The following is a 17,421-nucleotide window of genomic DNA, read 5'->3' as shown; positions in this document are numbered from 1 at the left end:
TTAAGTTTCAGGACATATTAAGGACTCTGGAGAAGGTGATATAGCTATATTGGAAGAGACAGACAGACAGACATCCCCCTGAGATTTTTACAGGGAACCACAGGAGGCTCCTGAGTGTCTTTGCCACCCATTACCCCATAATCCATAGGGAGAGAAAGAGTATAGCCTCAGAATGGTCCCTGAGTACTGCTCTGGTCCAGCTGGAGACATGGGGGAGGGGGGAGGCAATGCGGGAGGAGGAGAGGGAAGCAATGGTATAGGAGGACTGGTGCCAGAAATCCAAAAAGTTTGAGGGACAAAAGACATTGGGAATGACTTCATCACTCCAAAAAATGAGAACGGAGCAAATACTCTACCACAGTGTCTCAAATCTACCTTAAATACCAGACATTTATTTAAAAAATATTAAGGACTGCTGACAGACCTGGATGTTAGTATACAAGGTATCCTGGTGTAAATTAAACTGGTTGTTGGCGAAGGTACAAACTTCTAAAAATCTATCCCGAAGACCAAAGAAATAACCCAAAATAAAAGAAAGCACAAGGATGGCCTGGCATTGTTTATAACAGTAAAAAACTAAAAATTGCCTAAATGTCAAACAATGAAAAACAATGGGATGTCATAAAGCTGTTAAAAGTTTTAAATAAACTCATGTTGAATGAGTAAAGTTTGTAACAGAAGAAAAAGCTTAAAATTAAACAAAAAGCAGAATACATATGGTCATAAGAAGCAAAAATTTAGTATTTGAAGAACTTCTAGAAGAAAACATTAATAAAAGTTGCTTGGAGGTAAGATAATTTTTTCCTTTATTTTCCAAATTTTCTACAGCGAGCATGCATTTCTAATTTAAAAAAACAAAGATTCTTACGCAGCCCCTACCTAAAGACCTAAGGGCCACAGGCAATTCAAGCACAGACATTGAGAAATCACAATCATTTTAAACCTAAATACTGCTTTTATATATGGAAGCACTTCCAATTGTGTTCCCCAGGATGTGTTCCAGAGGATGTGTCCCTTAGACAATGTTCTGAAGTTGTTTTTCAAAGAAGGCAATGGAAACACTGGGTATTCCTCAACCAGGAGTCCCATCCGTGTTCCTGAAACTAACTTGGGAGATTAATTTACAGCATTTCATACACTTCATATTGCCCATAAGTTCTTAGTAACTTTTTCTATTACTGGAACTATTCTATTAAAAGAAAACTTGCTTTGAAATATTTTGAAAAGGCTTGCAGCTGATAAAAAATTTTCTCTTCAAACATTAAATACATTTCTTTGTCACAGTATTTCTTTCAGTACTTGCTTGTTATCAGTTAGCTCTGAATTTCTGCCAGTACAACTATCCTTCAGATGTGATCTATCAGAACATAAAGGAATATTTTTCTTTGTGAGGGAAACCAATTGTAATTTCCCACATTAGGTGATTGATTAAATTCTTCTCTCTAAAAGGCTGATTGGTTTCCTGGTGCCAGTAAAATGATTGATGAATATTTCGACTGCAGGTCTCTGCAGTCCACTCCCCACCCCACCCCCAACACACACATTTCACCCCTCCCCCATGCATTGCTGCCCCTTTCCTGCTGGGTTCCCTTTTTACAGACCAGTAGCATTTACGGAGGTTTCCCTTCTGTTTTGCAATTTCCCTTAATGAATCCACATTCTCCAACGCAGGGCCTTGAAGCATAAAAGGATAAGGACTCTTCTCAATGCTGAATGAGTTTTGCAGATAAAAATCTCTTTACAAGGAATGAGGGAAAATTATGAAATTAACCAAGGGTTTGACTTGGTGAATGAAATTGTACTCACAAAACAGAAAGTATGACATGGAGGGGTTATAAATGGGAAGAAAAATCATCATGCATAAAAAAAGAAAATTATATCTAATTTCAAAATCACTTTACAAATTATGACATCAGAGCTTTAACTGCAAACATATCTATAAAGGCAACCCAGAGAATGGAATTTACATGTAAATTAAGTGACTCTACAGACTTTAAGCAGCCAGGTGTTCAAAAATCAAAACAAGGAAACAGAGTATGATAAGAATAAATGTTCTTAGAGGATGACTGAACAGAGTATCTGAAACCAAAATTATCCCAGAGAATCTGAGCTATGAGTAAAATAATTATCTGTATTAGGCAAGGCTTTCCCAAACTGCAACTTCCTGTCTTATCCAAATTCATTCATTCCATCATCATAAAAACTGGAAAATCCTTTCAGGGATTATGTAATTTAGTTCCTTCATTTTATGGGTAGGTTCATACAGACATGCCTTTGTGAAAGCTAAAATCAGAACCCAGGTATAATCCAGACCCATCAACTCTTCTCTGGGCCTTATACCTCTTCAAATAATATGGGTGGCCTCCTTTCTGATATCCTTTCCTACTCAAACTATCTTGCTTCCATAATCTGTTAACCCACACTGCCTATGCTTATCCACATCTTTGTCACTCTCTCTCTCTCTCTCTCTACTTGGAAATCACTTTCTATGTTTTACAAAGTTCAGACAACTGGCTCTTATATTTCCATCTCCAAAGGGCCACATCAACCTTCTTGGGTTGGTTCTCCCCTCTTTCATAAAAGGCAGCTTTTGTGTGGCAGAAATTTTTTTTTTAAGGGGTATAGGGACAAAAGCCACCTTTTCTTAAGTTGATTTCCCAACATAGTCAAGCAAACAGCCAGGAATTTATTGGTTATCTTGTCTTAATCAGGTGTATCTAGTCACTTTAGTCACAAGAAGAGCCACATTTCTGAATGTAAACTACAATTTCTGGTTCCAGCAAGGCTATCAAACTTTTTGGGTTTAGCATCAACACACTTCTTGATTTAGATATTGGGCCCAGTTTTCTCAAGCACTGAAAAATGCGATTCCCTTATATTTCGTACTTTCTCTATCAACAAAGGATTCGGATTCAAAGGACTCTGATATAAGCAAAGTAATCAGATTCCTGACCTGACCATTCTTTCACTCAGTCGACATTCATGAAACACCAATTCTCTGTACTTGATACTGAGGGCACAGATAAAAAACATGGTATCCCTGCCTTGAGTGGCTCAAAACTCCTTTCCTAAGCACTCCTTCGATTCACCAAGAACTGTCCATCATTCAGCAAAATTGCTCTGTGCTCAATCACTTATTAAAGCCAATATGACAGAAACAACCAAGTCATTTGCAATTCTAAGAGCAGACCTTTGTGACTATCTAGTCGAATCGACAGGAGTTGAGTTCTGGGCCACAACATCTTTATAAATGGCCTGGATTCTCAAGAATCTGCTTTGGGGCAGACACTGTGCTTGGCACTTTACAGAGTTTATCACTAATCCTAATAACCCTACAGCCAATTTCAGAAATGCTAGAGAGTATGTGCGTATATGCGTGGCAACTGGAATATTAAATCGAGGAAACATTATTAATGTTACTACATGTGAAACTGGGGTTTAATCTCTCTGGACCTCAGTTTTCTCATCTGTAAAATGAGGATGATATGAGAACACCTACCTCACAGGATTATAAGTGGGTTAATATATATACATAGTGCTTAGAATATTATTTTACAGTAAACACTATACAATTGTTAACTGCTACTATGAAATGAGAAAACTAAATTTCAGAGAAGTCAAGTGACAAAGTCACATAGCTGTGATCTTTGTTCTTCAAGACTCCAGAGTCCTTGCTCTTTCCCTCTCCCACCAAAATCTTTCCTTCCCGGCTGGGAGGAATTCTGCCACTTCCAAAAACAAAGCCCTCTAAATGGATGTCAATGGGGGGTTTTCCCCAGGTGGTTTATTGTCCTGCTAAAAAACAGCATCTTGGGGGAAGGATTGAAAGGCTAGAAGAGGAAATCTCCTGAAAGGTTAGATTAAAAGTACAACAAGAAAATGAAAGAAGAAAAAAAAATCTGCCTCAGTTATTAGATATAGTAATTAAAACGATTTAACTCAACTGAGGAAGAAAGCATTTGAAGACTTCATCTGAAACTTGAAATAAAATCCAAGCATTAAAATTAAAAAGGGAAGTCTTGCTTTCTCCTTATCACTAAACTGCAACCCCCACGGAACACAAAACTGCTTTAAATGGTACATTAAATAAATCTCCAAGAACATCAAGAAATTACAGGGCTCTCAGGAACGAAGCCCAAATATCTTACTGATCTTTCATCGCCCATCAAGTTTCATCTTAAATTCTAATCCAGTCACATTGTTACACGACTTTTTTTAGCCAGCAGCTTTACTACAAAATGCGTTCTACCTAGCAACTACCCTAAAGAGTAAATCCCTAATTCTTTAACAACACAGTAATTGACTTACATTAAGATGTTACTCACACTGGGAAAGGGTATTCTTAGACCAGAAGCGGAGATGCTTCTCCCATATAGACTTTATTACTACCTCATTGAAAGCCAGGTTAAAAGCAAACCAATCTACAAGATGACATTGCCAAAATCACCTCAGAAGACTCAGTGGATGCCAAACATGTCTAAAGCAAGCAAGCAAGCAATTTTTGATGGAAGTTTTTAAAAGCAAGATAGGATTTTTACCTTTTATAAATATTTTGTTGTTTTTATAGCAATGATCTTACTAAGTAAGAAATTATTTTTTGTGTTGTGAGATTTTCTTCCACAATTCTAAGTCTACCCTTGTTGAGGAAATAGATTCTATTGGAAAACTGCTGCCACAAGATAATTAACAGTTAACTAACAGGTATCATGTAACAGGTAACAAAAGCCTTATCAGAGAACTCATTTAGTCCCTAGCAAAGAAAACAAACTGCTATGAACTCATTTTCAAAAAAAGGTAGCTCCACTGTGAAAGAAAAGGAGAAGGAAAGAAAAGGAAAGAGAGGGGAAAACCTAAAGTGCAAAGTACTAAGAATTGGTGAAGTCAACATTTTCTTACACATTAAGTTGGTTTAGACCAGGGATTCTCATATATTTCAATCTGAGTGATCTCAGGACCCCTTTTAAACTTTAAAAATTATTGAGGAACTAAAAGAACTAATGTTACATGGTTTATATCTATCAATATTTACCATATTGGAAAATAAAACCAAGGAATTTAAAAATATCAATTCATTTTAAACTAACAAGAATAAACCCATTAAATGTTAGTAAAGATAACATATTGTTATTTTTCATAATAACAATGCCTTCTAAAACAAAACAAAATTAGTGAAAACAATGGCACTGTTTTGTATTTTTACTAATCTCTTTAACGGCTAGCTTAATTCTGGTAGCTGGACTCTCCTATCTGCTTCTTCATTAAATATATTGTGATACATTGTTTTGGGTGACATACAGGCAGAAAATCAGGACTCACAGAAATTTACAGTTGGAAAAGGAAGTTATTTGCTTTTTCAAATAACTATGGATATTTTTCTTCGATACTACACAACTCAGTAAGTGATGGTTTCTTAAAGGCTAATTCAATGTGGAGTTTAAACCATATTAACAAGCTCTGTGTACTCTGTTACATTAAAATCCACTGGACTATCTTACATCTTGAACAAATCTTTTACCCATGCAGGATTTTGTTACATCGTGTTTATGTCATTAGGAAAACTGGTTCACTGAGCTATGTAGATCCTCCGATTGTTGACATTTCGTTACACAATATCAAAAAAAACCACATTTGTTAGTATCACTATAATTTCATCAGAAAAGACTTTAAGTATTGGGAAGCCTTCAAGCTCATGGCGACAGGTACAAGTTTTTAAAAATTCCATTGTCCTGTTTCCTTGGAGTGACAAGCTCACCGTTCTATGTTTTGTTTTGTTTTATTTTTTCCAAGAAAAAAGGTCTTACAAATACACAAGCCTATACCATAGTTTGTCAATTATTCTTTCGAGTAAAAATGGTGCCCCATGAAAAATAAAAGCAGCTAGTTCAGCTCATAACAAAATCATACAAGCACTTTTCCTTAACTTAACCATTCTATTTTCGTATGTAGCAGAAATGCTTTGTGTGTACTTATCAATTTGTCACAAAGGAAGATCAAAAATACATGTACTTAAGGGACAAGATTTAATAAAACTAGTAATTTTTACTATCTCATCAAGGACATTCTTAAGTGAAAAAATACAACTCAATGAAGGTAAAGAGTACAATGACTACTAGTACACTTTGATACCTTGATTTCTGCTAAGGGGCAAGCAGTTTTAGCAACCATTGTTTTTGCAACATCAGTGCCAATGTCAACACAATGAAAAAAGCAAATAATGTCTTAGTATTATTATGAAAAAAGTTTGCCCTTGAGAGCCTCCTGAAAGAGTCTCAGGAACTCCCAGAGGTTCATGGACCACTCTTTGAAAACCACTGGTTTAGATACTAAAATAAATAACAAATTTAAGGACTCAATAAACGGGAAGAGAGGAAGCCTGAAACAAACAATCTAGGAATGAATGGTCAACAAATGATGGAGGACAGAAAATAGTACCACCCGACAGAGTACTAATTCATTGTTTATAAATTTTAAAAGAGATGAGGAAGCAGGATAAAAGTTTATATGACCACAGAGAAGTCTCCTATCTTCTAACTTTTTTTCTTACATCAACTTAAGTTACTGTGACAAAAAGAATATTGCATCTGATCTAGCAAAGCATAAAGGATTAACAAAAATGGCCAAAACTGAATTTTCAATTATTCCAAGGTAATACAGCTTCAGGACTGAAATGAGCACACAAAATAAATCAAATTAATTTTGAAAATGAAAATTACATATAAATTAAGCTAATTCCTTTCACTGAATCAGTCCACCCTTCATCAGGACATAGATTCATTATTGAAATATTTCCCGGGTCTTACTATACCTCTGATGTTTCTTTTAAACTCAAAGGAAACATAGGTAATATACCATGGGAACTTAAAGAAGCTGTTTAATCAATTATGTCCTTTATCAATCAACATTTCTAGAGGATTAAAAGAACAGAAATTTTGGCACTGCAATGAAGAACTGGAAGAGCAAGCAGAACCTGCTCATAGACCTCTGAAATGCTTTTATAGACATATCTAAAATTCCATGATTTTATAAAACACTTCAACTTCACAAAACTATGGTGAGAAGGAGTTGAAAAAGCCAAGCTGAGAAGACTATCTACAAAATTATGGTTCTTGAGTATATTTTTAAATGAATTATAAATTGTTACCAATGCCAACAGCTGCTCAAGCAAATATCTGTTACAGACATAACAACACTACAGTTCCAATGTGCTCCAGATTATGACTATAAAAATTCCCTCTATCACTATTCCAAATTCTTTTTATGATTTCTCATTTGGGCACTGAGATCAATGCCACTATTCTGGCTCAAACCACCCACAGAGTATATCTGCAAATCAAATGCAGGGATTTGTTTCCAGAATATATTACATGTTGCTACCTAGGGAATTGGTTTTGGAAACATTACACCTGCCAGCTGACTTAATAGTGTCTGCAGAATTGACACCAACTTAAAGGCAAGAATTGGTCCAGAAAATAGAAAAATATACTACTACTGCCATCTGTGGTTTATGCTTGAATAGCTTCTTCTCTGGTGTAACAAATTGAAGGGTGCAGAGTTTGTAATTAAGATCCAAAGACCTCATCACTTGAGGATACAGTTTAAAGTTAATTCTTAATATAACAAATCACAGGATTTATTTAGTATAAGATATAGGAATTTGTGATTCTCTTTTTGAACTTATATAACAGATGGAGAAAGCACGAACTACCTTGAATGCAAATTTTTCTATTGCACAAAATTAACTCTTATTTCCCCCAAACACATACCTCTAAGGAAATTCAAAACATTTGAATGCCTCCTGTGAATTTATAATTAGAATAGTTTCTCTTTTGAAACAGTGACTTCAAAATTTAAACAACCCCCAAATTTTTAAGCAAGAAATGTAATTTTAAAGAAATTCAGGAATTTTCTACTTAGACATGAGAGCTTGGTTAGTTTTCTCCCTTCAGGATAAAAAAGTTGAGGGTTCAATTATTCCTATACTTTTTTTTAGAACAAAAATTCTAAATTGCAAATGAAAACTCACAGCAGGCTATTTTCACAACTTATTTTCTCTCAGTTTGCATTCTCAAATGACAAACACTGTAGTTTGGGATCAAAAGATTTGGTGCAGCTGGGGGTGGGGTAAAAAGCAATTCAGCTCCCCAACAGCCAGCTGAGGAAATCCTGGTCTGCTCCCAAGCAAAAACACTGTTAATTAGAATTACCAAGTTACACTACTAAAATCTTATTCAAGTAACTGGAACCAGTAAAAAAATCTTTTTTACTTGAGAAGATGTTCTATACACAAACTGCTGTTTAACAACAGGTAATAAAGAATGAAAAACCAAATAAAGTAAGAAATGTTTTATTCTTTCAAAGTTCTCTATTCTGTAGTTATTTCTAAACCACACTGAAAAGCAGGTTAGACATCTCACCAATAGTTTTCTTCTAATTTTCCATTACCTATGGTCTAAAAGTCTTATCTTTTTCATAAAGACAAACCATGCTGGAAAACAAGAAATAAGCCAAAGACGGCTTGATTTTAGGAATCACCTGCTCAAGCACCCAACCCCATTTCTTGCCCACTTTTAATAATTCTGATATTTCTGAACCCTACTTCTCTATCAAAGGCATCCATAAGCCCTCAAGAAGTTACCTGCATCAGGAAAAAGTCACAAAAAAAAAAAAAAAGTCAACCTTCAGATTACAAAAACTTAAAACATTTTCTTTCACAACTTGCTGATTTTGGAAATACTTTCAAAGTATTTCAAAAAAGTCGGGTATATTCGATGTCTACTTGTATAGTAATATTAGATAGCTATCTTTGGTTTAAAGCTGTTTCAAGAATACTTTTATTTTTTTACTGAAATGCAACCTGTATATCTGTTGATTCAGAACTTTGATTTTTCTGACTCTCTTTTTCACATACAAGATAAATGGAAATGAATTCACACAAAATATGACACTTTTATTGTCCTACTTTAATAGATTTGACCAACAATGTAAAATTTACTCTTAATACATGAAAAAAAATACTGAATAGAGAAGTGTCGTTTTGCTTGGCCACAACACAAAGGTAAACATAAGAAATGAAAATTATAAGAAGGCTCCCAAGAACTGGATGAGCATGCTGACAATGAAGTCTCCTAAGGTAGAAGGATCAATCCTGACTTCTTGAAATTCTGTAAGTTGCCATTTGAGTACAATTCGTTAATGGACCAATTTATTCAATACAAACATCTACCTAGTTGTAAAAAGCGAGGTAATGGCGTCTTAATGCAAGATGAAACTCACTAACCCAAAACATCCAAGTATCATTAGCAATTTAAAGCCAACTTGCACAACAAGCACTAGAAATGCTATAAAAAATGTCCTTTACCAGTATTAGGGTAGCAGTTGGCATTCCTACCCACCATCCACCATTATTCTAAAATTCGGTATTTTAATCTGAAGTTCATTTTCTACCTTTGCATCACAACCCCAGGAAAAAGGGGAAAAAATGAGAAACTAAGGAATTATTTTTAAAACATGGTAATGAATGATTTGGGCATATTTTAGGAAATTTACCAGCAGTTTTTTTCTTTCATTAGCTCCACTTTCTCTTGCCCAACTCCCTTTCACAAGCAAATGCATACATACACCATTTTGTTATAGAATTCAGAATGATTTACAGATTAGGAAGCATGTCATGATCATATTTTGATTATATGGACCAGAAATGGTCAAAAATAATTTGAAAGATTGTATATCTAAGATTGGAAGTGCAGTCATCTCCTCTTCAGCTGCTCAAAAGTACCAGTGAATCTGCTCACCAATGCTTTTAAGTGTTCTTTGGAGGTCACATAGCCTACTAAAAAACTGTATGCTATTTGTACCTAAGAACAATAGTACTATACAATGTGCTATTTTTTTTTAATGGAAGTGGAAAACTCTGAGATGATACAGAATTAAGTTAATTATAAAAGTTGCAGAACTGAAAACATTTAATTTATGGAAAAAAATTACTAATTTATTGACAGGGATAAACATTTGGACAGCATGGTCATAGCAGGAAAAAGACATATTACTTGGTAAACTTTTCCCCTTTCTTCCAGAGTGGAATTATATAAAAATGCTTTTAATTACTTAAAATGGTGTATTATCTTCCTCTGCTTTATTTAAAAGTCTACTCTCTCATTCTCTTAAAATAAAATGAAGAAATGCAATATTCAGCAAATGCTTCCTTAAATCATTCATCTTCCTTTGAAACCCCAAAAGAGAACTAAATGGGTTCATGTTTGTTATTGAAACTCACAAGCAACAACTGAAAATATCTAACAGAGTCAGCACAGGGAATTCTTGGAAGGGTGAGGGTACTGCAGATGGTTGTTCACTGTTCTGATACAACAATAATAACCATTTAAAAGACTGTAAATTCAGCATCAATGGCATTTCTGATAGGAAAACATTTCTAAAATTCCACCTCCAGTTTATTTCTTCATGACATAAACCAAACTAGAAACTTCCATCTAGATAGTTACCTATTGCAAATATTTCATACAGAATGAAAATCAGTTACTAGGATAAAAAGGAGAATTCATTTTCTCTGATTAGAACTTAAGCAGTTTTATTTACTTTTGGAGAAAAATATCAATTAGGAAGCAAAAAAAAAAAAAAATGTCCCCACCATCCAAGGGAACACTTTTTTCAGGGGGAGGGGGGAAGTAATTTTTCTGTAAGCATGGTAAGTTCACAGGAGCTAATGAACATAAATTGTAAAACAGTACACAACGTTTTTTCAACAAAAAGGAAATATCCATAGCACTAAATTGGACTGATATAAAATATTAAAGCCACCTTGGCCTAAATGGATTGCTCACTAACCTTTTAAAAGGTTTTGAACAATTGAGGAAATGACTATGAATGGGAAATTTGATTAAGAGTTAAAATTACCATTGAGTTCTTTAAAATGCACTAATGAATAATTAAGAACAAATCCAATTCCTTGGCTTCCCTTTCAACAATATTATTCTCAAGTAGAACTGAAAGTAATGTCTGCAGTAAAACCCATCAGCTTCATGTTATGCACAGGTGGGTACAGGAAGTATTTACACACGGGAAGGCATTATGAAAATACATATAGCTAATACAGAAATCTGGGGCTTGGGTAAGAAATCAGTGTGGTAAATTTTAGATCAGGGTTTACAACATTCAGAGTTAACAACAAAATTTTCACACAAACTAGCTTAAAAAGTCAAAGGCATTAAAGAAATCCTTTGTTCCTAAGATACCGTCTCCTTTTACCCCAACTGGATTCCAGTCTCCTCCTATTGTGACTGGGGATTTTATCGATCTCAAATATGTTCACATTCAGAAATCAGTCTCCAAAGACACTCCACGGGACTGCCGGCCACCTCGATACCACACATCATACACATCTTAAAAAAGGACAAAAACTTTGAAAACTTAGTCACTATTTGGTCAGCAACATCAAGTGAAGTTACCACGCTCTCTTCAAAATAAGACTTTTCCCTTACTGGTTAAAAAACAAACAAAACAACTTCACTAAATTAGCAATAAGCGTTTGATGAGTTAATAAATGTATGGAGGCACAGATCCATCCCAATATTTCTTCCCTTAGGTAGCTCCTCAATCAAAAATTGAGCGCCTAAGTGACCTATTTTCAGGTTACTTTCCTCACACCTGCCAAGACACTGTTGTGGTTGAGAAACTTCTTGCCGAAGCAATTAATTTTTAGTGCCTCCTAACTGTCCCGGGTGTTTGCATTCAATTTGAAATCTGTTACTTGTTAGACGGACGCTGTTCCGTCCTAGATCTTTCAGAGAATTGCGAGTTTATGGCGCAGAGAGGGGAGGAGGCACGGATCTCCGAGAGCCTGCCCTTTATTCGGAAATGAGATGTGAAAGGTGGAAGGCAGGGCAAATAAATAAATAAATCGGGTTTGCCGCCGGAGCGTTTGCCGGCCGCTACGAGCACCCTTTGTAATGCAGGCCTCCCGGGACTATCGCCTGCGCTAATTGCTCCAGGGCGCTTTCCAAGTTCAAAAGTTCACCTTTTACGACCTCACAAAAGCTTCTTACACGTTACCAATAAAAACATTCCGCGGAAACACTGAGGGGGAAAATATCAAACAGATACAAATAAAACACCACGCAAAGAGAAGGAGAAAGCGGGAGGCGGGCGAGTACGGCCCCGGGACAGCCGGGAGGAACCTGAAGACTTGGCCAGGACGTGGGGGCAGGGGGACAGCGGGAGGAAGAGCCCGGCCAGGTGAGGAATTCTCAGGGCTTAGGGTCGGAGATCCGGAAAGGAAAGAGAAGTGAGGTTAGACAAGTGCGGACCGGGTCCGGCCTGTAGAAGCGGGAAAAGGGAACTAGCTACTAAAAGGCAGGTGTCCCGAGACCCAGTCGGGCTCGAGATCTGAGCTAACAGAAAGACATCGTCTAACAGGAGGGAGGGCTGAGCAGGGGCGAAGGTAGAGGGTGGGCTGCAAGGGAAGAGTGGGGAGGGGGAAAGGAGCAGAGGGGGGGACCTGGAGGAAAGGAGCAGAGAAAGGGGGGTCCGAAAAACGAGATGAGGACAAACCTAACGAACTGTGGTCCGCGCAGAGGTGGAAGGCTCACGGTATTAAGGGGGCAGAACGGGAAGCACTCTGGAAAGGTGAGGGGCAAAGAGAATGAAGCGGTCCGAGGGTGGTGTCCGGATCCGCAGGGTGAGAGAGCGCGTCCGCAGAGGGCTCAGGGATCCATGTGGGGGAGCTCTGGGAGGGGAAGGGACTAGACTAGGGGTAGGAGAAGGATTCGGCGCTGAAGGGATCTTTGCGGGGAGAGGTCCCGCAGAGGGGATCCCGGGGGATGGGGGGGGGGGGGAGAGGAAGTGAAAGCCCTTCGCTGAGGGGACCCGACGAGGTGGAGAAGCCCCCACTGACCCGAAGGGAAAGAGAGGGAAGAATCGGCGCTGAGGGGAGCCGGGGGGAAGGGAGGCCTGAATTGAGGAGACAGGGGGGAAGAGAGGGACCGTGCTGTAGGTACTGGGGAGGGCGAGGATATTGGAGGGATCGCTTGGTTCGAGAACCCGAGCAGGGGGAGGGTCAGCACTATGGGGAACAGGGAGGAGGGGGAGGGTCAACACTGAGGAAGACGGGGGAGGAGAGGGAAGGTCAGCTCTGGGAAAGACTGAGGTGAAGATCCACACTGAGGGGACTCGAGGCCAGTGCGACACGGGGCGAGAGTCCTCAGAAACTGCGGCTTCTTAGGAGGAGAGTCGACTGAGAAGAGAGGGATCCCTGAGGTCAGGGACAGGAGGGCCGGTTCTTGGCCCAGACTCTGCGGGCCCCTCACCCACCGTTGCGCGGTGGCGGAGGGAGCGCGGCGGGCGGCTCCAGGAACCCCGCCGAGCCCCCGCCGCCTCCCCCTCCGCTGGGCGGCCGTTCGTCCCGGTCCATGCGGTGGTACTCAGGGCCCGTGCTGGGTCCGCTGTTCCGCCATGACCGGCGCCCTCGTCGTCGTCGTCGTCCGCCGGGGGGAGGGGGCTGTCAGGGGCCGGAGGGCTCCCGGCCGCGGCGCTCTCTGGGCCGCGAGCCGCCGGGCTCCGCGCCCCTGTGCGCCGCGCCCCCTCAGCACTGGCCAGCTCCCTCCCCTGACGTCACGCGTCGCTGCCACGCACGGCTCTGCGGGGACACTGGGAATTGGAGTCCATCCAGTGATGCCGACCACGCGGGACCCCCACCAACTGAAGGGGTGGGAGGAAGGATAAGTAGCACTAAGACGGAAAAGTGAAGGCCTGTAGATTTCACAAGCCTTCATGAAACTTATACTGAATTTTAGTAAGCGGTTATTTCAGGCATTTCTCTTTATTTTGATTTATACAAGGTTAGGACTCTCTACGACTCCTCGTATCCTCCCACCGCGATAATAAGTCTCCCGAGGAGGCGGACGTAAAGGAGCCGGTTGAGCACGTGCAATGAAGCCCAGCCCTGTGGGCGGGGCTCTAGGGGGCGGGGCTTAGAGGTAATCGGAAGAGCCTTCCTACGCGGCGGCGGGGCAAATTGAACCAGAGATTAAAGGACGGGTGTTTAACTCCAAGGGACTGCGTTCGTATGCAAATAGATCTATAAAACTCTGCATTCCGGGGAAGTCTTTAAAGGCTTTTACCTCCGGGTGGGCGGGAAAGATTAGTTTCTCTTCCTCCCCTTTCATTTCTCCCTTCACATAGAACAGATGGGCAAACTAAAAATCGGGACTATTAATGCCATTAAAGACACCTCCAGGTGTCTTGAAGCCCTCCGTCTGAGAGGCTTGTACCCCCGCCTCGCTCGGCTTCCCCTCTCCTCGATTTCGCGATCTGTAAAATAGGGGTAGAGTAGGGACGGGGTCCAGTTAGAAGCTCCCTGCTCCCCGCCGCAGTTTTCCGGAATTCGAGATTTTTCAGCGTCTGGCTTACTCCTGGCTGAAGCCACTTCCCGCGGCCACCAGGTGGCGAGCGGCCACCAGCCTCTGGGACCTGCCCCGGCGCCCGCCTTCCTCGAACCCCAAAGACTCGTTGCAGCTGCCCCCAGAGTCCAAGCCCTATCTGGCCTACTTGAAAACAAAGAACCAGAACATTGGTGCTTTGCCGGTCTCTACCAGGTTATCCTGCAGCTTCCTCACTAGCCGTCAGTGTATCCTCCCTAGCTACCACCACCACCACCAATCTGTTGGCTCGTCTATGTCGTTCTTTGCTTTCATATATATATATATCTTCGTTCAGACATTCACTTTTATGACCCTTGCCCACGTTTCACCATACGTCTTCCCTCACATGTTACAGTGAATGTTTTGCAACACTTCCCTGCACTTGCGGCTGACTACTCCATACAAACATTGGTTCACCTGTATTGCATCCTGAATCTGTGCCAGCCATTGTTCTAAGAGATTTATATTAACGTTATGTGTCTAATCCTCACATGCACTTTATGAGGTAGCTCTCACGTTGTCCTTATACACTGATGAAGTCATCCAGCAGTAAGGGGAATTCCAACTACCGTAGATCAGACACCAGAGCCCAAACCCTTGCCTACTTCAAGCTGGAAAGCTGCTGGCTTTTCCAATTCACTCCCAAACTCCTATTCCTCTTCCAAGATCCTGTTCAAGTGTCAGCTATTCAGGGTGCCTTCCCTAATATCTTCTAACAGGGGACAACTAGATGCCCTCCATGTTCTCACATGGTTCTGTGCCCACTGTGAGAAGTGCTTTTTTGGTGCCAGCCCCAGAGGCCTCACGTCTCCCCAAGAACAGTGAGCAATGATTCTGGAGATGGTCCTTTCAACAGTGGGTGTCCTTAGCCTCCAGAGAAGAACCCTTGGGGGAGGGAGGGTGGTGTAAGAAAGGGGGTCCTCTGGGCCATTCCCTCAGCTCTGGGTTCTAAGATTTGTCAGGACATCCTGGCCTTCCTTGGGCCAGAATTTCCCTTTCTATCATCGCCCTCTGGAGGTGGTGAGTTTCCCATCCCCAGAGATCCAATTAGGGGCTAAGTGGCTCTGCAGAAACCTGTTTCAGCCCTGGGGTTTCAGTGGCAGATGAGGATTCTAAGACAGATGGGAAGAAGAGTTCAGCTAAAAGGTCAGGCCCTGGAAGCAACTCCTGCTCATCCTTCAGACTCCAGCTCTGTTGTTCTTTCCTTCCCAAAGCCTTCCCAATCTCTCTGACTAGTCAAATCTCTTAATTCTCACGCTCATCCTTATAACCCCAACTGCTGAGCACAGGGCCTACACATAATAGATACTTCATAAATAATTATCAAATAGGTGAAAGAATGAATAAACAACAGTTCTGACTTTTCTATTTAATAACTTTATGACCTTAAGCACGCTACTTCTGAGCCTCAGTGTCCTGGTTTGCAATGGGAGAGAGGCAATAATAATTGCTACTGAACAGGATTGTTGTGAGAATTAAATGAGATGATGCATGTGAAACAATTAATATAAGGTCTGGCCTAATAAATGAGACCTGTTACCAATGTTATTTAAAGAGTAATCCCTAACTCCCAGTCACTTCTCTTCTGAAAAAATGCTTCAGCTACCACAAAACTGAGAAAGGCTAGGAAAATGGCTATGGACTGAGACGTCAGCTATTGTCCCAATATATAGAGCCCTGTGAGGTGGGCATCTATCTACTATGGGGCCTTTTCTCTACATTGACCCCAAAAAGCCTGAGAAGTCAATACTGTCCTCCCAATTTACAAATAAGGAAACATACTCAGAGAGAGAGAAAAAAAGAGTCTCCCGCTGCCTGCAGGATTTATGACAGAAGAGCTGGAAAGAAAAGTATCTAAGGATAAGGAAGAATGGGAGGTGGGGGGAGGCAGTCCTGAGGCCAGAAGCAGACAGACAGACAAACATGACCAGACAGGTATACCATTAAGAAAAAGTCATGAGCTCCATCCATCATGGGGACTTTGCCCTTTTGTTGGAGGAGGTAGACACTAATCAAATCAAATAATCACACAAACCCGCAATATAGCACATAAGTGCTTCAACTGAGAGCACCCTGAGAGTTAGAAGTGCTACGGGAGTGTGGCCAGGGGAGGCTTTCCGGGATAATGAGCACTCAAATAGGATGGGAAGGATTAATAGGAGTGAGTAAGACCTGGGAGGGTGGTCATGAAGAGAGAGAGTTTCAATCAGGAGAAACAATATGTGCAAAGATTCTGAGGCCAATTTGGAGCTTGGCATTTTTGAGGAACTGAGAGAAGCCATTGTAATCGGAGATGACAGAGAAAGAGAGGGGCAGGAGAAAGGCCAAAAAGAGGAAGCCAGAGAGTGTCGGGGTCATAGGGAGGAATGGCCAGCAGAGGGCAGAGTTCCTCTGGTGCCACAGCAGCCTTGCTCTTCCATGGCTTAACCAGAGTCAGAGCAAACTATAGCTGGGAGAAAGGGCTGGGAAAGGGAACCCCCTGCCGAGTCTGTTTGTTTTAAGTATCTTTTGTTCGTTTTTTGAATAAGTAGGATATACATTACAAAATTCACTGAATGCAAAAAGGTATTCAGTGAAAAGTAAGTTCTCTCCTTTGATTTCTGCCCGCAAGGTCCCCTGCTTAGAGAAAACCACCATACTGATTTATTTTGCAGCCTTCCAGAGATAGTCTAGGCACATATGAACACCTGCAATATTTATTTTTTACACTAATCTAGCCTTGATTTTGACACCTCCCTGGGCAATCTCTATTTATGTAAGAAGCTAACTTGTACTGAACACCCACTGCACACTATTCTTTAATTCACTAGAACTTATGCTAGGTCAGTGGTTCTCAAATCTTAGCAAGCTTCAGAATCACCTAGGGGACTTGCTAAATTACAGATTGCTGGGGCCCACCCCCAGATTCTGATTCAGTAGGTCTGCAATGGGGCCCAATAATCTGCTTTTTTAACAAGTTCCCAGGTGATGCTGAGGCTGCTGAACCAGA

The 17,421-nt window shown here is 40.5% G+C and overlaps 1 protein-coding gene across 6 annotated transcripts in view; it reads right to left on the bottom strand.

The window, feature by feature from the left end:
• NR6A1 (nuclear receptor subfamily 6 group A member 1) overlaps positions 1-13,580 on the bottom strand; it is a 280,389-nt gene extending 266,809 nt beyond the window's left edge. For all 6 annotated transcript variants that reach the window (XM_037850708.1, XM_037850709.1, XM_037850705.1 and 3 more), the window contains exon 1: positions 13,324-13,580. In XM_037850708.1, the coding sequence (XP_037706636.1) occupies positions 13,324-13,423 (100 nt within the window). In that variant the 5' untranslated portion in view covers positions 13,424-13,580. The remainder of the gene's footprint in view (positions 1-13,323) is intronic.
• Positions 13,581-17,421: the final 3,841 nt, after the last annotated feature.

This window comes from Choloepus didactylus, chromosome 10 (assembly GCF_015220235.1).
Source record: "Choloepus didactylus isolate mChoDid1 chromosome 10, mChoDid1.pri, whole genome shotgun sequence".
In the NCBI taxonomy this organism is placed as follows: Eukaryota; Metazoa; Chordata; class Mammalia; order Pilosa; family Megalonychidae; genus Choloepus; species Choloepus didactylus.
The sequence above is the reverse complement of the archived record's forward strand: the minus strand, read 5'-3'. Positions and strand labels throughout refer to the sequence as shown.